This window comes from Aquila chrysaetos, chromosome 10 (assembly GCF_900496995.4).
Source record: "Aquila chrysaetos chrysaetos chromosome 10, bAquChr1.4, whole genome shotgun sequence".
NCBI lineage: Eukaryota > Metazoa > Chordata > Aves > Accipitriformes > Accipitridae > Aquila > Aquila chrysaetos.
The window spans coordinates 10,892,718-10,918,534 of NC_044013.1; the positions used below are offsets into that span (position 1 = coordinate 10,892,718).

A 25,817-nucleotide genomic window follows, 5' to 3' on the forward strand; every position below is an offset into this window, starting at 1 on the left:
TAGGAGATTTAGTTCTGGTGTTTGTGTCAGCGATCAATGAAGTCAGGAAACTGCCTTTACAGAGCATTCAAAAGCCCTTTTATTCGGAAAGAATCAAATCCAGGCTTCTGTTAAATGCAGTAAAGGCTGCCATCATTAAAACATTGAGGCTGCAAGTTTGGCCACAAAAATGTTACGGTAATGCAGTCGGTATTCAGTCCTTTCTGTCAGCGTTGCCAAGTCTGGCCTTTATTTATTTATTTATTTATTAATTTTCATAAGTCTCATGTCTTTCACACATTCCATAAAGCCTCAGTGTTTACAGGCATCTTACTCATCTGAGAATCTCAGCTTCCAGTTTTTAAAGATCTGCTACTAGCCCTCGTGGACAGAGAGGAAGCATGAATGTGTGATACAGCTGATCCTCACAGGCAAAACCAGAAGGCTCATAAAACCCCACATTTAAAAAGTCAGATCATGATTTTTTTTTTTTAAGAGGATCTCATGAACTTGGGCTCCTATTTATGCGTCTCAAGTGCCTGGCGTAGACTGTACTAATGATCGCCTGGGTCAGGCCATGGTGTGAGTGCAGAGGTGCTGTTACGTACAGAGCGCCAGAAAACACTGCAGCACTCCGATGGATTGGGGGAGGAATCCTCTTTCCATTTATTATATTCCTGTTTTAACTTCACAGCCTGAGCATTGCCTTGTGCACCCTGTTTACTGTGTGTTTCATAAAGGCCAGAGGACTCATCCTGTTGCTCTGAAACTGCTTAGCCCATCTTTGGCTGGATTTACTGTACAGGAAGAACAAACGGTTGCTTAGGAAAGCACTGTATTTAATGAGAGAGCTGGGCTGGACTTTTTTCAAACAAACAAATAAAAGCCAGCAACTCTCAGTTTGGCACAGACTTTGCTGTTTGTTTGTTGCATCACCCCATTGTCTTCTCTATCCCTTTTTTTTATTATTATTTCTTTGTTATAGCATTTCACAACCCATGGCCTGGATACTGTCATTCCTGGAGGAATGCACAGCATAATGGATACTGCACGATCACAAAATAGTTCACCTCGTGCAAAGCTGTAGCAAAAATGATGCATCATGGCTGTTTCCCAATCTTCCCTGCTTCGCTGACTTTTTTTTATTTGGAGAAATTCCTTTAGCTTCTCCTCACAGGGGCTACCCAGGGAGAGGAAGTGTAACCTTTCTCCACCCAGCAACAGAAATGCAACGGTTTTGGAGCACTTCCCATCTTCATGATGTCTCTGTACAACACAGCACAGCAGTTAAACTGGCCGGTATCTTCTTCCCCATGCTTCAGGCAGAGAAGCTGTGGTACAGAGGTGTTAAACGACCCGCAAAAGGCAGCGCACTGAGAAACAAGCCCTGCCCGCAGCTCCCGTTGTAGGCGCAGCAGTTTGCTGAGGCCGGAGCAACAACAGTATTTTTTTGAGGTTTTTTTTGGAAACGCACCCGTGCATCGAGATACTAACTAACGGTTTATTTTAAGAAGTCAGGTTGTTTTTTAAACTCCTCATTTTGCGGCCGTTGCTGGCGCGCAGCGGGGGAGGGGGCGGACGCAGCCCGCAGGGTCCCGCCGGCCCCATCCCGAGCAGGGTCGGTCGCCCTCAGCCGGGGAAGGGGAGCCGGGACGGGCGGGGGGGGGGAGCTGCTGCCGCCGGGTGACAACGGCACCAGGAAAGGCCCGCGTGGCCTTTCTGCACCCCTGGCCCACACGTCCCAGGCTGGCCAGCCTTGCTCGGGCTTCCCGGAAGAGAAAGCGGGGGGGGGGGGGGAAGAACCGGGAGGGCCGGGCAGAGCCGACACGGCCCCGGCTCCCCGGCCGGGCGCAGGCGCGCTGCCCCGCCGGCCGCTGCCCGTCCCCCCCCCCCCGCCCCGTCGCAGGGCTGACGCGGCGGCGCCGGCGCAGCGCGCTCCGGCCCGGCGTGCGGCGGCGGGGGGGGGGTGGGGGGCGGAGCGCGGCCCTGGCGGCGGCCGGGATGAGCCGGGCGGCGCCGGCGGGCGGAGGTGAGGCGGGGGGCGGCGGGCCGGTACGGCGGTTGGCGGCGGCCCCGGCCCCGCCCCGCGGTCGGGCCCGGCTCGGCGGGCGGCTCCGGCTGGTCTCGCCGCGCGGGCCGGGGGAGCGGGAGGCAGTGCCCGCCCGCAGCTCGCTGCGGCGGCGCTCAGGCTTCTCCCGCCCGGGTTCGGCCCGTCCCCGGTGGCTGGAGAGCGGCGGGGCCGGGAGAGCGGGCGCCCGGACGCTGTCGCCGCGGGCGGGCGGGCGGGCGGAGGCCGCGGGGCCCCGCTTGGCGCCGTGCTGCCTCCCGGCCCTGCCTGCGTTGCTGCCCCCTCTCCTGCCCGCTCTGTGGGCGCCGGGGGCAGGTGCCGGTGGTTGTTGGTTCCTGGCGTTGTCGCAGGGGTTTGGCCGGGCTAGCGGGAATAGGGGGAAATCCCGGGGCGGTGCGGAGTCGTTCAGTGCCGGTCTCTCCTGGGGAGTACGGGTAGGCTCTCTAACTACGAGACTGGGAGAGTCAGGGCGGTGATGGAGCTGGGCAGCGGCAGAAAGGGATTTTCAGTTGTTGAAAGAGATATCCCCCCCCCCCCCCCCATCATTGGGCTCTCGACCCCACTTCTCTGCCCCCAAGTTGTCTTTTGCTCGCCTCTTTGCTGTGTAAGCAGAGAGCTTATCTGCTCCAGTGCCGCTTGCCCTCCTCTCCCTGAGCCCTTCCAAACTGGGCTGCGCTGGTCAGGCAGGGATGGGGACCTCAGCAGGGGTGGCTGTCACAGGTAGGGTGCTGAACCAGGGGCAGGAACGGCAGAGCTGTGTTCCTCGGCTGAGGACTGGGTTTAACTAACGTGCTCTCCCCACAGCCATCTCCAAACTAAACTTGTTCTAGCCCAGACTTGTAGCTCAGAAGAGAAGGGGATTGCCTTTGGTAATAGCCTCCCCTTTACTTGTCTTTATGTGCGTCGCTAACGCAAGTAGATAAGTCAACTTTTTTCAAAGCTGCAGGAATATGTGTTTAATACTTGTGAAAATATACTGTTTCTTAAGGATAGCCTTTAGAAAACAAGGGGAGACCCTTGATCCCAGACACGTGCAAGGACCTCAACTGAAATTTCAGCTTCTGTTCCCTTCACAGGTCTCGGACAGCAAAGTTTGGTAGACTTTGTTTCAGCTAATTCCATGCTTCTGCTTTGCAGAGGTATTCAGGAAGGAAGGGACAAAGCTTGAGTGATAGTTCATTAAAATCAATCTAAAGCCTGAAGATTAAAAATTATTTATGTCCTTATGCCTTACTTGTACAAAAGTAACTTTGGGTTCTTTAATCTAGAAATTTTTCTCTTTCATCACGCTCGTTTGTGACAGTATTTCTCTTAAATGCTGTTTTATCTGACATACATATCTCCACTAATCTAGTTTAGCCTAAAGGAGGATGTTTCCGTAAGTAAATTATAATCATCTTGCCAGAAATAAAATTCGCAGAAGTGTAGCCAGCCGGGTTAGGCTGTGGGTTAGTTCTTGAAAGCACTAGTTGAGAGAAGGGAAGAGACCAAAGTAACTGTAAGAGTTTAAGCCTTGCAGTGTGATAACTGAGGTCATCAGCTGTGTGCCCTGCTGCGTTCCCATGAGTTGGTAGCTTTGAACTTTGGCCATTTCTCTATGGTCTCGTGTTAATACATGATGTTTTGTCAAAGTGTGTTTCCCTAGGGCTTGTTTTACCTCTGGGACAAAATGTTTGGTTAACAGTTCAGAGAACTGTGCTGGGCAGGTCAGAAAAGAAAGCGAAGAGCAGATAGTTGCCAGCGCTGTGAACCTGTGTTACTTCTGCATGTGCTAATTGAATCATTTCAGACTTCCTGACCTTATCAGCTTAGTTTCTGGTCAGGCTGTGGTTTGCAGAGAGACACCCTTCCCCAGCTTCCTCTCTCTCTTTCCAATTTTGGATTCCAGTTGGGGGAGGGAAGGCAGGCATCTTCTTGCATAGCATATCCCGGCTCTCTAACCTCAGGCCTGCCTTCTCTTTCCTGCTTATCTTCTGTCCTTAAGAGCCTGCCCCAGATCTCCATTGGGAAACGCTGGACTCGCTGGGTGTTGCAAAAACCACTGCCTCCTGTTGGAGCAGGTGATGCAGGAATTACTGGTGCCTGCACAAGGCCCGCGCTCCCAAGGCTGTTGGCTTTATTTACGTTACTGAGGCTCTTCAAAACAAGCTTCCCTTATATAATAGCAATATCAAAATCTGGGCAGTCTGGGGCGGGGGGGGGGGGGAGATAGCAACCTGGGAGTTAGCAATTGCTCTAAAATATAGCATGTACCTGCGCTGAATTTGTTACTCAGTGTAAGGATCAAGGGCCTCGCAGTCTTCCATTCCTCTTGTGTAGGTGTTCAGTGAATTTTAGGCCAGCTTTACGTTGAGCTGATACAAAGTCATGCTTGCTTGTAACTTGCCAGAGCTCTTGGGATAAGTCTCTGTTCTGAAGACTGAGTGGCTCCCAAATATGTTTTTAAAAGCTAGGAGTACAAAGCAAATTTATAACCAGAATCTGCCATTAGTACAGAGCTGTAACAGTTCAGGGTTGTCTTTGTCCAGTGCTTTTAGAGATTGTGCTTTTTAATATTTAATCATTTGCAGATGGTATGCCAAACAGCTGAAGGAGTGAGGACTAATGACAGTAAATTTCTTTCACTTATGGTCTTTGGAAGGTGTACATTTTGGGCTTTTCTGGGTTTAAGATTTTGCTGGTGTTAAGATTTGGCAGCATCCCTATGCAGTGGTGTGGCTTGTACTAGCCAAATGAGTTTCTTAATGGTGCAAGTTCCTTGACTTCAGAGGTTTTTCATCTGTGTCAATGTATGGGGTGAAGCTGTGACTTTCTCTTCAGGTTCTTAAAGTTTGGGTGGTGCTTGCTTTGTTTTTGGCCTTATGTTGCTCACTTCAGTTCCTTTTCTAGCAGTGCACTTTTAAGCTGTCCTTTTGCCTTGCTGATTTATGTTGCCAAGTAAAACCAGTAATACTCTTGTAGCACTGATGGAAAGTAAGTTTTTCAGGCAGCACCTCTAATTAAATATTTGCGTATGGATTATCTTTTGTCACTCTAAGTAATACTGCTATTAGAAAAGTGAACTGTTTCAGCTCCTAGGACTGGGATTAACTGCTCCTTGGAGGCCTTTGCTTTAAAGGGATCCAGACTCAAAACTGATTATGTTTGAGAAGGGAGAGGGGAGGGCAGGAAAGGTTTGCTTGGATTAAATTACTTAGGCTTTTTTCCCATTTTAAGGAGAAACTTTTGTGTATAAAAAAAACTTTCAATGTGAAGAAATCAGTGTGTGCATCACAGACAAACATGAAGTATTTTTTAATCCTGTAAGTTATAATGTGAAGCGTTTTTAAGTATCTAAGTTAAAAATGAAGCAGAAGAACACGTGGGTAGAATAGCTGTCCTGAGATCTTCCTTTGTTGCAGTTTAAGAAGCTGAATTTCATGATGCTAATGTGCAAGTGAGCTGTTTTGATTGCTGTTGCAGTTGATTGCCTTGAAACTGTGGCACCACTCTTGGCTCTCAGTTCAAGTTTGCCTCAGGTTCTTTTTGTTGTCAGGACTTATCTTTGCTAGAATCTAGTTCAGTATTTTTCCCACTGTGATCATTAGTTCAGTCTACTATGGGTGAAACAATGGCAACTGTGGGCATTTCAGCTCCTGTGTAATCCCTGGCTGTTCAGAAAACCAGCCGTCGCTCAGCCTTCTTCTACATCTGAGGCAGTGCCCATGGAGGGAATGCTTCTTGTTGGACTTTGCTATGAGAGAGCAAGGAGAAAAGCAATGGCTCCAAATTGTTCAGGAGTGTTCTTAAAGACCAGCAGGTATATTGCACAGTTACTGGGCAAATGCATGTATTGCTGAGACTGAGAAGCAGTGAAACCATTGCCTTCGTGTGCTGCGCTCTTCCAAGAGTACTCGAGACTCGCCGTGTTGGCAGAAGCCCCTTGTATACGTGGCTCTGTTGAGAACGCTGTGATTTTGCTGGGTGGGTTTGTTTTACCTGGATGGAAATGTGGCTGGAATAAGCTGTCCTAGCAAGACTGTGGTTTGGCTGATGTTTACTGGGGCCACTCAAGGAATGTATTGTAGGTACCATACACAATACACGGACATGTAGAGTTTGTAGTGTAAAAACAGGCATAAACTGGATCTAGTGTAGAGAAATATGTAAGTGCTAGAAGAGCAAGTATGAGAAAATTGGCATGATGAGGTGTTATGCCCTGATTTTTATGATAACTAAGTTTCATGGTGACTAGTAGAGGGTTACAAAAGAGCTAGACCCTATTGCAGTGCTTATACTCTTAAGCTGTACCGTCTTGCACATCTCTGTCAGTGGAGGTAACCGGGTTCCTTTCTAGGTTGTAGGTAGTGAACTCTGGACTCTTTTCTGTGTGGTGGGAATACCTTACCTGAGTGCTAAATGATATTCTTTACCCACTCTGCATTTCTGCTCCCCTCCCACTCCTCCACAAAAAAAAAAAAAAAAGCCACCTGCTGTTTATGTCTAAGATGAGTAGAGTGAAAAATGCAGAAGAGCTTCTTAAGTCAGACTTTAAGTACCTGTTTTTGCAGGTGTCTAGCACTCGTATTTGCCTTTAAAGTCCCAATTGTTAATGTTTTATTTCCATTTACAGGCTCCTTTATTTTCAGCTAGGTGGTGCCTACATGTAATGCTTGGGACAGATGTAGCTAAGGGAAAATTTGTTATAATAGTTTGTAAGTCAGAATCAGTTGGATAGAGGAGGGGGGCAAAGTCTATTTCTGAATTTCAGAAAAATATAAACTGTTGTAAAATACAGGATGTGATGTACTTGGTGAGGCTGGGACAATTTGCATGAAACATATTATGTTTGTGTGGCTGATGCCTTCCCCTTGTGTTTCTGGATTCTTCTACCTTTGAATTAGTATTTTTAGTTATGTAGTGAAGATGAATAGTTGTTACTATGCAGGCTTTACACACTTGTGTAGTCTCAGATATATCTTTATTGCACACTTTGAGATGCAGGTTTTTAGTGGGGAAAGGGATTTTTAAGGTGATTAACTGTGTCCTGCACTGATGTTGCTTTGTTAATGCAAAGATAAACACTGATTATAGAAGCTGATGGTGGTGGTGTCTTATGGAGTGAGCTGTTACTGTAAATATAGAGGTACCACTTCACAGAGTAAGCCCTGTCATTCTTTATCTAGTCAGAGAATCAGAATTTCTGTGGCAGTATGTACATTGCTGTTCCTTTAAGGGAAAAATCTGTGTGAGCGTGTGAAGTGTCTTCAGAGTGCCTGCTAACGTTTATTGCACAAGAATAAGCATTCAGTTTGTACAATGCCGATGGAATTGGGTACCTGCACACACATGTTGACTAACTTGGACTTCAAAGTTTTGTTTTTCAAAAGCCTTTTGAGGCAAGCTAGTTAACTGTGCTTGCACTACAACGTGAAGTATTGAGAGAGATTTAACCTCAGGCTAGAGAGTCAGAAATTACATATAGGGAGCATGGGCTGGGTGGGGATTGCCTGTTTATTGCTTTACCTCAAGGGAAGGTAAATGAGAAGACCCTGTTTACACACCAAGCCATTGCAGCTCTTGCTTCTTTTTCCTTTTGGTGCAAGTGAGAATGTCCTAGGGAGTGTGGGATTGTGTTTGGAGGACAGGTGGAATTTTAGATAGGCGTGTTGCCTGAGGAATGTGCCTTAGTGTTTTGCTATTATGTTACAGTCCAGATAACTCTGAATTAATTTCCCTTATTCTTTCAGCTGTTTTTCAAGATCATAATGCAGCAGAAAAATGAAAAACCATAGAAGACATTTGCTTTGGAAAAGGAGTCAGTTGCTGGCCCAGTCTAGAAGATGGACCACTGGATTTGGGAAGCTTGGGAAATACTGCTTCCAAAAGCAATTTTTCCTAGCTAAGAAGAAAAGACAGAGTGCTCAGCTAGTCGTGAGCTTAAATCACAACAAACTGTACAGAAGGCTGTGGTGCGGAAGGCAGGCACTTGAGCTCCGAAGCAAGTGGGCTCCTGATGTGCCTCTAAATGCAGAAACCGATCAAAAACCTACTGTTGAACTATACAGCTTTCCTTACAAAACTATTGAGAGCAAAAAGATCCCGTCCCTATCATGAAGCCCAAAGCCCATCTGAAGAAGCAGTAAGAAAACTCAACAATGAATCCTTTCAGAGTGAAGATCGCTTGAATGAAGAATTTGAAACTGTCGCTATTTTTAATAGCATCTCTGGCAATATCCATTATGTCTCATGTGGTACGCTGGATGGTGCTGCCTTACCTGTAAAGAAAGCTGGTTTTGTATATAGCAGGGAGGAGAGCAATAATGGTGAGGGCAACACAGTCCTAATAGTTTTAAACAACTATAAAAGGAAATGCTGTTGCAAAGGGAGTGGAATGGAACTTGTGGCCCCTTGACAGCTATAAAGAGGTCCAAATTTAACCATCATACTGTAAAAAAGAGATCTTTCTTTATGATGCATAAGAAACTTTCTATGGTTAGGTTTTGGTATAGAATTATAAAATCCCCAGAACTTCGAGCAAGAAGCAAAACCTGCAAATTGAGAAAAATCAAACCAAGGTGGGTGGAGAAAGTTACAAGGGACCATCAAGAGACGCTCCAGCGGGATTTTGAAAGTGGATTGTGTAATTGGCTTTCCTACTGGAAATCTAAAAGTAACCGTCTTTGGAACTGGTACAGCTTATCAGATATGAACAATAATACAACCAAATCTTTAGGTGAGGAGAATGAAATATGTGCACCTGAGATCTGCGGTACGCAGGATGTGTTACCGCGTGCTGAGCTGTGTTCTGAGGGGCCAGAATCCGGAGGGCAGGATGGCAGTGTGGATGCTGTCCTGCCAGAACTGCATGCTAGAGCTTCTCCGGAGGCAGAGACCTTGCACCAGCTGGAGACCAATGGGGCTCTGGCAGAGGATCATTGCTCTGATATTTTCATCTCCATGGCAGGAAAAGAAATTGCTGGTTCAGGTCAAGATGACGCAGAATCTAATGAGGTTATGGGTGTAGATGGAATGATGCTGTTGCAATCCTCTTTGCAGGATTCTGATGTCAATGATAATTTTGCAAATGGACCTTTATCCATGGAGCTGGCACAAAATGAGGACAGCTCTAGCCAGATGGAAGTAGAGGGCTCCTTAAACCTGGACATTTTTAGTGCAAAGTTGCTAGATCACCCTTACTGTAAAAGTCCTCTTGAGGAGCCTTCACCAGAAAGCACAGGACTAAAATCAGGAACTCGGAAAGGAGGCAAAAGGAACAGTCAGAAATCTTCCCGGGTGGCTGATGAGCAGTTGGCAACGTGGCTTTGTGGTATACCTTTTATATATCTTAGGGCTTCCAGGAGTTCCTGAAAACTGCTGGATGTATCGTGGAGTTTACATGTTCTGTTAATTCCTTTATTAAAATGGTTTCTTACTGTGAATTGTAAAGGGTGCTTAGCATAACATTTAATGAAATGAGGCTGCAAAGAGGAGAGCTGCATGAAGGAAGGACAAACCAATGCTTACCTGACAAGCTATTTTGAAGGATAGTTGAATGGTGTCTCTGCTTCTTTTGGTTTAGAGAATACAATGTAATTTAATTGGAATCTTTGTGGAAAATTGTTGATAGACATTCTAAATGTCTTCTGTCATGTGGTTTCAGAAGATGATATGGGGTTAAAGCTTCCAATTTTTTAAATGGTTGACAATTATTACTCTTAACTTGGTTTTTGAAAATCCTTAGTGTTCTAATACTTACTTCCAGCCTTATCCTCTCTTCCTTTGCTCTGTCTTAGACCAAAACTAAATCACTTAATGAATCTCAGGTTTTAATAGCCAAATATTGTTCATTGTCACTTAGTTTTCTCTACGATTGTTCCTAAAGTAGGCTTAATGAATCTTATTAGACAATATTTTTTAAAAAGGCAAGACTAGTCTTAGCAAAGGTTCAGCAAAAAGGCTTTGGGATTTTTTTACTCAATGCTGAGCATGCAGTATTTGATAGTCTCTCTAAAGAGGAACATGGTAAAAATAGTAATCAGTGTCTTATTTATGTATAGCAGTGTACTATACACATAGTAAGGAGCAGTAAGCTAACACGTTATGCCACCTAGTACCATTAACATGATGTTCAAGTTTAACGGTGTTCTGGTAACTGAAGTCTTCCTTTGGAGAAATTGGCTTCATAGATTCCCATAAACCTGAAGCTGGTGTCGACTAGTGTTAAAGGGATTGTCTGAAGTTTGACATGCTCTGATTTTTTTGCCTGCCTTTTTGTCCTTCAATTTTGCAATTGATTCTCTAAAGCAAAACGTGAAGAAGGAGACATTGAACCTCAAAAGATGATTTAGCTTTCCACATCCATATCCACAAGTTAGCGTGGAATGTGTTTCTCTGTGGCTGGCTTTATGTGATCCAGGAAAGACCAGGCACTATGTGAGAAATTGAGAGAAACTGTGGTACTGCAGTGAACAGACCACTTCTGCAATGGATTTTTACGTTTGTCCAGCAGAAAAAGGGATGTAGTCCTTCTGTGACAGTCCAGAACCAAGACTGTATCAGGGTGGCAAAGGTCAAAGTTTTGTGGTCTGATAGGCAGTCATGTTCTTGTTCATGGGAGGCCTGAATAACTTAAAAAGATAAAATTAAAAAGTCAGACAGCAAATGCACTAAACTTTCCCACCCTTGATAATTTTAAGAGAATTCTTTCCTGGCTTCTGCATGAAGTAGGTGAGACCAGTTTCCATTTCCTTCAGAGTTCAGGGTTCCTCTCTGAGGATTGAAATCTACACTACATACACATTCATACATGATAGTATAGCACTTCTGAGTTTTCTCAGTTGAAAAGCTGTAAAAAAGAATTCTGATTTTGGTATAACTATGTACAGGAGTTCTTGCCTGTTTAGGAGTGTTGTTAATCATTAACTGCACCCTAAAAGATACTGCTAATCTGGCAAGAGTTCTTAGGGTAGATGCATGAAGGAGATGTTAGGGATGCTCTTGGGTTTTGAATTTCTCTGTGGCAGCTGAACTCAGATGTTAATGGGCTGCAATATTTAGTGCGTTCTGATGTGGTATTAGGTATCAGACAGAGCTCCATGGTAAATCCTGTTCGTGATGGGTGTCTGATCTTGCACCTGGTCTGAACTTTGTATTTTCCTCCTTGAGCTATTCAGCTACACCAGCCCAAGTGAGGTCAGAGTCTAGCTAGAGGTCTCCTGGAGCTCTGCTGCTCTTAGTTGTAACTACAAGAACAATCCTTCCTCTGTGTGTATGAATAAAAAGCTTTTAAAAATTTTATATATTAAAAGAGAATAAGATACACTTATAAGCCACATGCATTGTCTATCTAGACTTCTAGCCAGAGTGAGAAATATCCTCCCTGTCACAGTCTACAAAGATGTAAGGGATAAAAGTTGTTAGGCAAGTGTGTGGTGGAATTGCAAGGGAGGTTACTTTCCCATGAAGAGTGCTTCCTTGTTGTCTGATCTTGCTCTTCAATCCTCCCTTCCTTCTGTCGCACATCCAGGTGTACTTCTTGCTGTATCTTCACTGCTTTTCTCGGCTCTTTTGTTTTGTCCTTGGTCTCTCTCCTTTCTTTTTTTATGCTTTTCTTAACTGCTGTTCTTCTGACACTTTTTTCTGTTAGATGTTTCTCTTGTCTTGCTTCTTCCCATCCTGATCTTTGAAAGTTTTCAAGAAATATTGTTAAAGCCTTAGTAAGCAGAGAGCTGAACATACACTGCACTGTCCAGTGATGCTCTCTGCCATCACACCCCAGCCTGAGAAGAGTCCTGGAGTTTGGGTTAGTGTAATTTCCCTGGACTCTGATCTCAGATCCAGCTTTCTGTATGCAGCACATGTGTTTGTTGCTGCATTTGAAAATTCATTTTCAGAAAGCTAGACAACTTGGTCTTTTTTCTCTTACTAGCAAGTGTTGAAATCCTGTTTTCCATTCTCATTCATTCTCAGAGTGGTTTTGGATGCTTGAATGGGGTTTATGTCTCCAGTGTTCCAGTCTTGTGTATGAGAAAAAAAAAAAAAAAATTATTTCGTAGGTTTTTTAATTCCTCCAGCATTCATATCTTCATTATTTCCTAGTCAATACCCTTTGCTTCTGTTATTATGGTTGCCCAGTGCTTTCCTAGGCAATGGCAGGCTGACATGGCTGTCCGTGTCACCTTAAATGCCATCCCTAGGATACAAGGGTAAATGAGTTAAACTTGCTCAGAGTCTGTCTGGTGACTTTTCCATTCACTGTGGTGGCTGCAGAGGAACTGAACAGACTGCAAACACTCTGGCAGCCAAGGCTGCTTACATTTGAGGAGAGTAATTCTGCGTACCGTAAGGACAAGATACGGGGTTTTCAATGAAAACAGTTGCAGAAACTGATGGCTTTTTGTATTGCAGTAAAATTATTTAAGATGCGAATTGAAATAGGCTGGGGGATGGATTCTCCTCGTAGCACTGGTATAATTAGTTTGATGTAGATATGTGTGTATATGGCAAGAATGGGGTCTGATCTCTTCCTGTAAAGCTGAGTGATCAGATTCCTGCTTTTTTATTTTTGTCTTTCTTCCCCTACCCCCGCTTTTATTTAATGTTGCCAATTTGAACTTAGTTTTCTTAAATATATACTTGCCATGTGTGGTGCTGTGTGTTGGTTGGGCGCAGAATCATTGCTGCTTGTACTTGGAAGAAATGACTGCTTTATTGGACTAGTGAACTTGGAAGGTTTTTTTTATATGTTTGCACTTTCATTTTTCTGATATATTTAAAGGATTCCTAGATGAAGTTATGAAGAAATATGGCAGTTTAGTACCACTCTGTGAAAAAGATGTCATGGGAAGATTAAAAGAAGTCTTTAATGAAGATTTCTCCCATAGGTGTGTAGCAGTATCAAATTCTAGACTTTGTAAAGGACAAATTGCTTTGCATTGCTACTGCACGCTCCACATCTAATGCCTAGCAGAACAGAAGTCCGTTTGACATGACCTTGACTTTTTTTTTTTTCTACCTTTTCAATCCTGTTTTAGAAAACCTTTTATCACCAGGGAAATCATGAAGTATCGGGAAAAACATCCAAAAACCTCCACTTGCAATTTCCGGGTCTTCTATAATAAGCACATGCTAGATATGGATGATTTAGCTACACTGGAAGGCCAGAACTGGCTGAATGACCAGGTCAGAGATACGTGGTGTTTATGTGCTTCCTTACCCCTTTTTAGCGCATTTATATTAGGATATCAGTTGTTAACCTTCTGCTACGTGATAGGTGGACTATCCTTACTTTTCAGAAGTAAAAGAAGTGTTGAGCAGCTCTTACAATGGCAGGTGCAATAATAGTGGTTACAAGTTGCAATAATAGTGGTTACAAGTCTGGAAGATGGGAGGTGTCAAACCTAAACTGTTTCCTTCGGAAGAAATGATATTGCAGTATTTTGAGAAAATAGTGGCTACCCATACAGGTTTTAGCATCTTCCCCCATCCCCAAGCTTGAGCAGATTACAAGAAGAGTAGAATGAAACAGCAGACTGTGGCCCACAGCCAAAAAACCAAGAAGGCTGCAGTGCCCAGGGCATGCACCAATAGACTTAAATTGAATTAAACTGCGTTTCAGATTGAGGCAGACTTCAAGCAGCCAGTTACAGTCTCTCTCTGGGCTGACCACTATTAGTTCCCAAGTGCTTGTCCTTCAGACTACAGCAAAATGTTACTATAATTGCTCACCTCCCTGTTGCTGTTTTAAGCGTCAAGGGTCCTACATTTTATGGGAACTTGTGAATTAAAGTTTTTCAAAAGTATTCTCTACATATTCAAATATTTACTAACTCTTACAGATAATTAACATGTATGGTGAACTCGTAATGGATGCAGTCCCTGAAAAGGTGAGGGTTTTTGTTATTATGCAAATGTACCTAATGAGAGGTTGAGAGGGAAGGGTGAAACATTGAGTTTTTCAGATACAGAATCAAGATTTAGCTCAATGATGTTCTGAGTGTTTCCATTACAATTTGTTGCTACCTACTGCTCAAATTTTCTTCCTTGCCTGTGCTAAAATAGTTTTCAGTGCTGTGGCTTTTGTTTCAGGAACTTACTGAATTAGCTCTGCAGGTGGTCTTTATGGTAGCCTGATGTTACTGATGTACCTGTAGAAGACAGGTGCCCTGTTTTTGCCCGTCCCACTCTCCTTTCTCCCCTAGAGGTTTCTGTCTCCAGCTTATCTGCTTCCGAAGTGCTTTATCTGTGCCCTTGCTCACCAGTCTGGTGTTTCAGCTGAAATTTCTGATGAAGATGGATTTCTGCTGAGATGACAAACCATGAATGGTAGCATCTGAACCATGCACATGTGCTGCTTGCACTCACCCACCCGCCCACCTCGCAGCTGTGGGGGCTGTAACAGCTCAAACTGTGTCAGCTGCCTGCCTGGTGAATGTGAATTGATGCAGAGCTGCTCGGTTCCTTGGCAGTATTGACTGTGCAATACTTTCTTTGGTTTGTACATCCTCAACAGAATACTTACTGCTTTCCAACTGCAGTGTCTAACTGTTGGTGGCAGTTGAAAAAAAAAAAAAAAAAAAAAAAAAAAAATAATCAAGAAAACACCCCCCCTTCTGTGACTAAATTTGCAGCAATGGCAATTATAAAAAGCCATCTGTTTACTAGTAGCACTGAGCAATTTTCAGGTGAGACCACAAAGGAAGACCCAAACAAAGCCATTTTTAGATGAGCTCTGCAGAACGTAACTTTTAAAATCTTCAAGCTCAGAAGAAAGAGCGTTGTTGCTTTGATTGGTGGTGATGGTGATTCTTCATTAGTATTCTCTGTACTTCCCGAGTGTGTGCTAGGGTTGTGGTATTGGAGATTGTATCTGTTTGCTTGTGTCTGCTTTTTCTTCATAGTGCATAATTGAAATCCTCATGGGAGATTTTGTGCTGGTACCTCAGAATGTGGTTTTGAAGTCTGCTGGCATAGCTAATGGGTGTTAGACACTGTGTTTTCAGATGCTGAATTTTCTAACTTTTTTTTTCAAGTAATAACTCAAGCCTTCTATCACCTCTACACTAGCAGAATTATTAAAAACAGATGTTGCAGATTTCCATTTGTATTAATCTGTTCCTGTAATTGCAAGAAGCTAAACACAGGGAGTAATAGTGTTAACCTGGAGGTAAATAAATTTTTTTAACAAAAGCCTATGTTTTTTGCCATAAATGCAGGGTTTTAGTTACAAAATGGATGTGGTATAACTTAAAAATGCTTTTAAATAGCAGAATATTGTTTTTGTCTGGAGCTGGTCATAGTCGTTCAGCACAAATGCCCGTGTTGTTGGATTAAATCTCATAACTGTTTTGATCAATTTTTTTTTTGAGTCTCAGAGCTTCCAGCAACTAAAACCAGAAGTTACTTCCTTCTCCACCACCCCAGCTTTGCCAGTCCAGTGTTCTCTTCCTTAATCCCTGTAAAGAACAATAAAAACTAACTCCTTATCCTGCTGTTTTTCTCCCAAGTCTGTCCCCAACAAAAAATTAAACATGATATGCCTGAAGATACAAAAGTGTAAATATAAATGCTGCAGTGGCTCACATCATATATTATAGGGAACTAAGGCTTATTTTATTTGCTTGCTGAAGAACAGCAATAGTTTAGGCTTGGCAAAGCCTCTGTTTGTCCCTGCTGGGGTTCTATTTCTAAACCTGCATTAAATATTGCCTCATTACAAGTTGTTTTGTATAAATTATCTTGGGGGAAGGGGAATTACTGTGCATGAAGATTTCTGTGCTCATTCCTCCTCTCTCTCTTTTTTAGGTTCATTTCTTTAACAGCTTTTTTCATAGACAGCTCGTAACCAAAGGATATAATGGGGTAAAACGATGGACTAAAAAGGTACCCTTCAACTCTGTGTCGTCAGTGCTCTGGTTCTTTTGGGCTGGGTTGAATCACTAACTTGAAACTGGGTTACAATGTGTTATCTGCAAAGGATGGGTTTGCAAAGGAGCTATACAAAGTGGGGAGAGGTTAATAAAAATAGTAGGGTAGCACTATTCAAGTTAGTATGGTTATGTTGTGAAAATGTACTTTGAATGGCTTCATCTTCAGTGGTAGGTTATCTCTCTGTGTATTTTCATGCAAGCTGTTAATTTAGCTGCAAGGAATGTCTCTTACTGCTCCTGACAGTGCCAGGTACACTAATCTACAGGAGAGCAGACTTAATTCTGCTTCTTCCTTTAGTCTCAAACTGGGATTGTTTGATAAAATCAAATTGTTACTCCTGAGTAACACATACAGGTCCTAGAAAGCAGAAATTAGAAACCCATAGTTAATAAGCCTAACTGTTGTTCACATGACAAGAACAGAATTCACCTTACTTTCCAGAACCCATACCAGATCATGGGTTGTGATATTTTCTGAGGTAGCTAATACAAAGAGCAGTGCTTTCTTTTTTTCTGTGAATATTTGTCCTTTCTAATATGGGAGATGAGGCAAGGCTAATCAAGGACCATGTTTGAATGTACGATCTTTCTGCAGAAGCACTTAAATAGCACGCATCTGTGAAATGCTAGAGATGAACTCATTATCCAAATATAAAATCTATTCATATAATTTATCAAAATCTCTTTAAAGAGAGACTGAATATTGGTGCTTAATATTCCCAGATTTTTTTTTTAAATGTTCCTTTTCTCCAGCAACCCAAGTTTTGCAGAAACCCCAAAAGTGAAGGTAGATGCTGAAAGCAGAACCTGTATTCCTGTTGCTGCTGAGGAGGGACCAGATGAGAGCAGGACAGTTGTTTAGACATTTACACTTAAATTTCTGAAGAATCTGTAAAGCAAGAATGAGAACTAAGCAGTTTCTATTGGAAGGATTCAGTAGACTGCTTTGTCCTACAACATGCAATTAAGGGGGACTTGTTTCTGCTTTTTAAACACACCAGAGTATTGTACCAGGTTTTATAAGTGTGCTCTCCTGGGATGCGTGAGGCCAGAGCCTAGAAGGACATGCTCTTCTGCCTCTAGCCGCAGTGGTTTCAAAGCTCCTGTTTATGTCTGTCCCTTCTGGCCACCAATCAGGTTGGCACTCCTGTTCTGGTCCACTGCCATGTCAGCTAGCCGACTGCACTCTCGGTGAAGCGAATCTAGGTTGCCAGTGTTCTTTCTGTACATCAGGTCTTCACTAAAGACCCTTCCAGCTTTTGGCTGCTTCTTTCCACTCTTCTGCTACAGGTTTGCACGCCTGCAGCAATCCCACAACTAGGGCTCACATGAGGACCCTTGAGTTTAGCATGGCTCTGCTATTGCTGGACATCACAGAAAGTGTAGTTCATTTATCTTATTCCAGTTTTCCTTTGTGGGCTCGGCTTGCTGCTGGCTAACATCTCTTAGCTTCTCTCCAAGAATGATGGATCGTTGTGGAGCGAGTGTGCTGTAATCTGGTCAGGAAGCAGTTGGGAGTTGCAGGTGGGAGCAGGGATCATCGATGCTTGTGACAATCAAAGTACTGTTGTGAGCAAGGCTTGGCTGATAGCTGCTGTGAACGCTCAGACCTTTTTGTGTCTTCAGCTTCCCACTGTTACTCAAAAAATACACTTTTCTTTTCTACAAACAACCTGGCTTTACCAGTAGTGCAGCAATTATGTACTGTTCAAATTGCACAGTGCTTAGAAAAAAAAAAAGGCAGCATAGAAAATCTTCCCACAGGATGAGTTCATTTAGTTCAGTATTCTATTTTTGCTTATTTTCTGGACTGTACCACCAAAAACCCAGCAATTAGACACCCGTTTCAAGAGGAGCTGGGAGAAGGAAGATCATGAAAGGCCCTGGCTTGGCTGCCTTCCAAAAGCATAAGGGCTCATCTGCCACACAGACACCGGGGGTGTTGTATCTGATCTACTTGTTCTGTACTTTAAGACCTTCTCCCTTGTTTTCTTGCCTGTGACCACAGTACATCTGCTACAAAGTTGAGTTCAAGAAGGGATGAATCTGCTCTGCCTTCACCCCCTCCTTTTCTCTGCTCACCAAAACATCGTGCACTCCTCTGCCTTCCTCTGACAGGTCACAGAGCCTGTGTTATGGCAGAGGGAGTCAAACTGCATCAGCTTGCTGGTTTTGTGGGGTGTTTGTAATCACAGCTGCTTCATCTGTCACCTATCCATGGTGCAGCTCCGATAGAAATCAGTGGTGCTCACACTGCAGGAGAGTCGTTACTGAAGATATGTAGCTAACCCAAATTGAGGCTTGATTAAGAAATCCCACTTCGACGCAGATACTGAAGTGCAATGTGAGCGGAATTTTGCCACAAATACAGTGGTGACTAACTCTGGTGCTGTACAATGCTCCTTAGCCACTTTCTGGGCTGTAACTGTATTTTTGTGCCTGCTAGTAAGTTATCTATGAGATAAACATGAGGAATGCGGTGAAAGAGTGGAGGGGGCAAAAAAAGACTTCAGTTACGGGGTGGTGGAGAGGAGACTTAGACACGATTAATCTCTTGCTTTGCTCTGTTCTGCCTGTGGAATTGTCTCTAATGCATGTTGTTCTTCTTGCTAGGTGGACTTGTTCAAAAAGACTCTCTTGTTAATTCCTATTCACCTGGAAGTCCACTGGTCCCTCATTACTGTGAACATCCCCAGTCGAATTATTTCATTTTATGATTCCCAAGGCATTCATTTTAAGTTTTGTGTAGAGGTAAGAGTGACAGCTGTGTCTGCAAAGTTTGAACTGTTTTCTTAAACAAACAACCCTCCTTTTTTCTGTTCAGCCTTAAACTTTAAATGCAGTGTTGTTGTCCTGCCATGTATGAAATGAGAATCAGCTTGTCCTGCTGAGGAGTCTGAAGTACAGACCTCGAGGGTCACACCAGAGCTGGGAGTTGAGGTCGGATTGCCTATTCCCCAATTAGCCTGACCGTGTAATCAGCACACCTTTTGTGGCTCTGTCTTGTCACTCCCACAAAAAGCAGGGGCTCAAAGCCAAGTGCCATAGGGAAGCAGGCTAGCCAGAAGGAGAGTAAAGGCAGTTCTTTCAACTGCTGAGGGACTTGTGTTTAGGAAATGATAAATTGTCGTCGTTTTCGGGGGAGGTTGCCTGGGTGAGAGAAGAGGACAGAAGATCCTCTAGTGCTGCCCAGTGGGGTTTACGTGTTACTGTGTTACTAACAGCATGTTGCCTTTTTCCTCTGCTTGCATTGGTATGGGGTGTGTACCTCTGATTATAACCCAGCAACCTTTCAAACCTGCAACCTGAACACTGAAGTTAAATTATCGGTCTTCCTGGTAAAAAGCAGCCAGAAAATTTTTGCTGGGACTAGCAAATTGTGATGACCCTCTTACAAGAGCTAATTTTGTCAACTTAATTGCTTGCTTGATGCAGCAGCCCTCTACTTCTAACTGTGTGCAGTTGTTGGCTTACAGAAGAGTAGTAATTATTGTACCCAGGAGAGTTCCCAGCTAGGACTTCTGAATGAAGATACTAGTTTCCTACTGGCATTTGCTGAGGATGAAGCTAATGTTTGTTCTGGGAGCGAGAGGCCTCATGCTCTCCAGCTTCTGCACTTGCATAAACCAGGGGTCCCTCTGAGCAGCCCTACAGTCTCTCCTGCAGTCTTGCAATGTGGCCTCTCCCATCCTGCTCCAGGCAAGGCATTTGCACTTAAATGTTTCACAAACACAAGATACTTTTATTCCTGCCCTTTGTAGAGAAAGGGGGGCCAATACCCAAAACTCCACTGTGATCTACCCGCTAAGGTGAATGTTAGTGTGCTGGAGTGTGTTTAAATTGTGCTATAAACCACCAGCCTGTTTACAGAGAAGTAGAAGGATTTGCTTAACCCAAGACCATAGGCTCATTTATCTTGCTTTCTTCTCTTCGCTTGTGTCAGATTATTTTTTCCTGTATGTCATTAAAACTCTCCCTAGAGCTTTGTTGGTTAGCTGCAGAACTCAAGCAGGAAAATGCTATCATATTGAATGTAAGGGTCTTGGTGTCAGCCAAGTAAGCCAGGAGAGAACACATGCCAGACTGCACTGGGTGTCTCTGCATGGCTGAGAGCACTCTGACTGTGCCTAAGTGCCACATCCAGTCTAGTATTAAGTGTACCAGTGTACAGTGGGGCTGAGGGGTGTTAAAGCTCCCCTTGATAGACCAAAATGAGCCTTGATGGTGGAAGGCGCAGCACCCACCAGAGTTCATTTCTTTACCTCTAGATCTGAGCTCAGCTCCTAATGCTTAATGCTCACCTGAAATTTGTCCTCATTGTCAAAAGGATACCAGCAAAGATGTCAATGTCTCTCTCCTGTTCTTTAGCTGGTGAATAATATTGTTGATTTTTTCCCTTTCCTTTTTAAAGAACATTCGAAAGTATTTGCTGACTGAAGCAAAAGAGAAGAATCGCCCCGAGTTTCTTCAGGGTTGGCAGACTGCTGTGACAAAGGTAAATGGCAGCACTTTGAGCCCTGGAGTCTGACTTTCTGGGAGATTTTAGGAGGCTGCTTCTTGCCCTGGTTTCGGCTGAAATAGAGTTAATTTTCTTCCTAGTAGCTGGTATAGTGCTGTGTTTTGGATTTAGGATGAGAATAATGTTGATAACACACTGATGTTTTAGTTGTTGCTAAGCAGTGTTTACACTAAGTCAAGGACATTTTAGCTTCTCATACTGCCCTGCCAGCAAGTAGTCTGGGGGGAGGCCGGGGGCACAAGAGGCTGGGAGGGGACACAGCCAGGACGGCTGACCCAAACTGGCCAAAGGGATATTCCATACCATATGACATCATGCTCAGTATATAAACTAGCGAGAAAGGTGGCCGGGGGCCACTGCTTGGGAACTGGTTGGGCATTGGTCGGTGAGTGGTGAGCAATTGCCTTGTGCATCACCTGTTTTATATATTCTAATTTATTATTATTACTATTATTATTACTACTACTACTATCATCATCATCATTATTTACCCTTTCTTTTCTGTCCTATTGAACTGTCTTTATCTCAAGCCATGAATTTAACTTTTTTTTTTTTTTCCAATTCTTTCCCCCACCCCACTGTGGAAGGGAGTGAGCGAACGGCTGTGTGGTGTTTAGCTGCCTGCTGGGTTATACCACGACACTTCTAAACCCATATATTTGTACCAGTAGTAAATTTTTTTATGTTGACCATGTGGAGGGTGCTAGGAGCGTCACAAGTGGTTACGCATGGGAATTAGAGCTCTGTTGCTCGCTCAGCTCCCACCAGGTCTTTAATACTTTCTGCAAGTGACTTGGTGATCTGAGCCTGATCTCTGGACAATTAAATAGCCTGCAGCAAAACCTGTAGCTGGTGCCCATGTTGGCACAAGGTCAGGGACTGAATGAGCTGGAGAGTCAGCTTCCCAACTTCCCCCGAAAGGACTGTTCCGAACTATGCCAAATGGATGGGATTTGGTGAGGGAGGGAACAGGCTAATGCTGCTACTGCCTGTATTTTATATTTGCTATGGATAGAGGGCTTTGGTCCCCAGGGCTATTTGTGGCACATCACATTTGATCACAAGTAAACAAAGTCTGGCAACAATAAAAGGGAATAACTCGTGTGTAGTGTAAATGAGGGAATATGTGATTTCCGTAGCCATCCCATAATGGCTCCAAAGATATAAAACAGGTCATTGCACACTAGACATACTCCCAACAGCTCCCTCCTTGCACAGGATTATTTTTAGATGCTGATACAATGATGAAATGATTCCTCTCTGCACTCATGCACACCCTGTGCAATCAGAGTTTGTCCTTCTGCATTCTGTGAGGTAGAAGATCTGGGAGTTGAGGAAAGATAATTACTTTTCCTCTTCAAGTGCCAGAGACATAGCAGCACTAGTGAGTGGAACTTCTTAGCTCCACATATCAAAATTGAGCATGTTTGAAGAAATAATGAAAGTTGAAAGTTATCGTTTGAGACTGCCTTGCTCAGTCCTGTCGCCTGACGATGTACCACTCTTCATGTTCTTTGAGACCCTTTGGTGTGGCTGGGGGAGGAAAGCCACTGCTGGTAGCATGGGTGCTGGGAGTAATCTTCCTCTAGGCCTGTGTGACTGCTGATATAGTTTGGTCCTGTGTAAAGCAGATAATGCTGTACAAACATTTATTTAAACTAATTGAGAAGCTGTTCTGTGTAGGTCACTAAAAGAAAATAAACTTGAAAAAGATTTGTAATTTGTTTTCTGTCCTACACTATATATTTTTCTAAATGTTAGGTGTTATTCTAACAAGGTGTTGAGTGTCACCTTGCAAAAGTTGGGATCAGAATAAGTAATTACAACTCCAGTTTCTAGTGTGGCAGAAGAGCTAGCTCTGAGAACGAGATACCCAATCGTTTTGCCGAATCTCCTTTTGGACTTTAAGCGGGACTTAGAGAATAGAAGGATAAGAAAAGATCTAATGTGTCTCTTCTTGTTTCTTTTCCTTTTAGTGCATTCCACAACAGAAAAATGACAGTGACTGTGGGGTTTTTGTGCTCCAGGTAAGAGTACTGCTTTTTAAAAATCGGTGGCCTGTATTGTTCATATAGTAAACGTCCCTTTTTTCAATCAAGCCTTTTCCTTTTCCTCAGTACTGCAAGTGCCTCGCCTTAGACCAGCCTTTTCAGTTCTCCCAGGAAGATATGCCCCGAGTGAGAAAAAGGATTTACAAGGAGCTGTGTGAACGCCAGCTAATAGACTAATAAAATGCAGCCAACCTAATTTCTCTGGCATTTCTGACAAGTTGCAGCTGGTGTTTGTGTACTTGAATTTCTGAAAACTTCCGTGAATTTTGAGCGCTTCTCAGCTGAGTGGTGTGGCCACTGTTGTTACCTCAATTTTTTGACAAGCTCTTTAACTGGCAGAACATAACAGACCTGCCATAAAATATTCCTTATGTCAGTTTGGTTCTCTTATGTTCTTTCCTGTATTTAATATTTATTATCTCAGCATGCATATAGGCAAAGCATGCAACTAAAACTATAAAACTGTAGATTTGGTGCACCTTTGAGATGTAGCTAGAAATGACAAATACAGGTGACTTTGTCTGGAAACATAAAGATGCATGATATGTTTTCTGATGCAATAATGCTTTGAATGTATCAAAAAGAAAATAATCAATGCCATAAAAAGAACAGCTAGAACCTATTTGGTAGTTCCATTGTCCCTGTTGTGGCTGTATAATACTGAATTACCACTTTTTAGGGTGGCTAAACTCATCTAGAGATTTAATTTGTGGAGACCCCTTTTTTAAATATTTCAAGTTGCTAATAAAGTTTGTTCTGTTAACATTTATCCATTATCAGCCTGTCCCTATAGATAAAAAGCAGCCTTTGCACAAATAAAGCTTCAGCACTTGTCTGTATAATAAAAAGTACAAAGGTGTTCAGTCAGATTGATGGTATGTTCCTATATGCTGCAGAAGTCTCCATGATGTGTGTATTAAGGAGAATTATAAAGCTGGCCCTGAAGAGTCACAGCTTAGATACTAAGATAAACTCCTTGGCTGTAACTGTTTAAATCTCAGATGGCTTTGGCTCATTTTTCAGTTCCACAGTATGCAGTGAAATGTACCATTTCGGCATCTCTCCCTTCAGCTCTGTCTTCAAATGAACTCCCGTCAAGCTTGTCATGTTTAACCTCCCATTGGCTTTTGCCTTTGTTCAAATATAAATTAATTCATTTCTGCTGCATCTGCTGTTTGATTGTCTCAAACATCCCTAGTTTTGTTTGCATGCAGTAGCACCAATGGGTCTGGCTGGGAATAATAGCACTTGTGATGGGTGCTGTACAAACACAACAAGATTATGTTATTCTTCTCCAGAGGAATGGGAGGCTGTGAGTCCATCACTGATCTTTGCTGTGTTGCTGCACTGGGCAGGGTTAAGTGAGAGCAGTGGATCTTGAGACTTTTGGTTTTTCGCCTTGATCTGTAAACTATGATGTGCTCCTTGCTGAAGAGAGCTACTTTTGTTTAAAGAGACTGTTGTATGGGACTGCTACAACAGCAAATGTCTTCACTGTGTTTTTCTGCCAGATAAAGGAGTGAGCCCAGAGGAAAACTATTTGCAATGCTAAACATCATCTGTTGCACAGCTTCACTTTGTGTCTGTCCGTAGCCCTGACTTCTGGTGGAGGAAAACCACTTCGACTTCCCTGCCTTGCAAATTAATTCAGGCTTGAGCTAAGCCAGGTGCAAATCCCTCCTAGATTATGGGAGGGAGCAGGGAGAAGTGAGGGAGTGCCAAACGCAGTCAGGCCGGGAGATGGAAGTGTGTGCACGCTGTGCTGCGCTAGAGAAGGAGGTCCTGCAGTATCCTTGTGTGTTCCCACTTCCCCTTGTTGGCAGCTGGCAAGGGCTGGCTTAATTTAGCAAGATAAGGAAGGCCTTAAGCACTTGGATAGATAATTTAAACAAGGAACTTACTGAATCAGAAAGAACCTTAAGACCCAGTCTGGCTAAACATACATTTGCTCATTGTATGGTGCAGAGGACCCCACAGCACATGGTTTCTTTGTGTTTCCCTGATGTGTTACTGATACAAACAGCAGCACATTCCTGGGGCAAGTGACTGTGAGCAGTGGAGGGTGACGTCCATGAAAATTGAAAATGGGGATGTAGTTTCTCATGTGCTAGGGTAGAACATGTAAGCCAGTGCTGCCATTCTTGTCTTGTCTCTGCACTGCTATCACATGAATGGTCCAAATGCTGCCATGTGGTGGGACCAGCTGAACTGATCCAGGTTAAAACTAACTCAGTGAAAAGGCTGCTCTTAACTCAGGGGACAGAGGAGTTCTCACCTCAGTGTGACTTGTCACTGAATGTGTATAGCAGTGTGAACGAAGAGGGAGAATTGGGTGCCCAAGAGGAGATACGAAAGCAGTGCCAGCTTTGGAGGTGTGCGAGTGAAGCTATATCCCTAAGCAAGACTCCCTGCAGAAGGGGAGAGAAATGCAGAAAGGGAACTGCATAAGCAAGTTGCCTTTCTTCTCAGAATTTAAGCTCTTTGGTGAGGAAGCTTGAAAGGTGTGCTGTGGCAGTGTACCAGCCTGGGAGACTCACTGCCTCCAAGGAAGACCTTTATTTTTTGTGGAAGTTGCCTCTTTGATGGGTATTTTTCATTGCTTGGGCATGTGCTGGAGCACTGGACCACAGGTAGTCCTTTCCTGAAACTTGGTACCTACTACCGGTTGGTGGAATCCATCTTCCTCTGTATGAGAGGTTGGGAGGAGTCTTCAATCGTGATCCCTTTATCAGGGGCATCAGTAAAAGTACGGTATTTCTGTGAACTTTGTGTTTAACAGGAACATGGATGCTTTGAAGCGAGTGCATATGTGTACCAGACCATTTGAGGGGAGGGGGACTTGCATTTGAATCTGCTGCCTTGTGAATTGGGGAACAGGGTGGGGAAAGATGCATGTTGGAAAGTACTACTTATGTGCTTTCTTGTCATCTAGAGGTTTGCTGACAAGTGTTCCAGTTGGTTATGGGGCAGTACAGAGGAGTTGCACTTGAGTCTCCAGCTATGAACACACCAGTGAGAGGCCTCTGAAAAAAATGGAGGGGAAATTGAAAACAGAGCTAATGTAAGCAAAGTTATGTTGGTGCAGGGTTGAAATTAATCGCAGGCAGTCAGAATCTCAGACTCTGTAATGGTGTATCCTGTGAAACTGGACTAATTAACTCCTCCTTGAGAATGTCTTTGATGCCTTAAAGGAGACGGACTCCATAATCTGTAGTCATTTTACCAGTTCTTAAAACATTCAGAACTATGTAGAATGTTTTTATTATGAGAGGCACATTTATGTGGATGTA

At 43.6% G+C, this 25,817-nt stretch overlaps 1 protein-coding gene across 1 annotated transcript; it reads left to right on the forward strand.

Moving 5' to 3' along the window:
* The first annotated feature begins 1,878 nt into the window (after positions 1–1,878).
* SENP5 (SUMO specific peptidase 5) lies at positions 1,879–23,694 on the forward strand. Its single transcript, XM_030026954.2, has 10 exons — positions 1,879–2,008; positions 7,777–9,356; positions 12,807–12,912; positions 13,063–13,210; positions 13,867–13,914; positions 15,833–15,910; positions 18,571–18,708; positions 20,369–20,452; positions 22,453–22,503; positions 22,594–23,694. Exons 2-10 carry the CDS (start codon positions 8,399–8,401, stop codon positions 22,702–22,704), a joined length of 1,722 nt encoding a protein of 573 aa, XP_029882814.1. The 5' UTR covers positions 1,879–2,008; positions 7,777–8,398; the 3' UTR covers positions 22,705–23,694.
* The last annotated feature ends 2,123 nt before the right edge of the window (positions 23,695–25,817 follow it).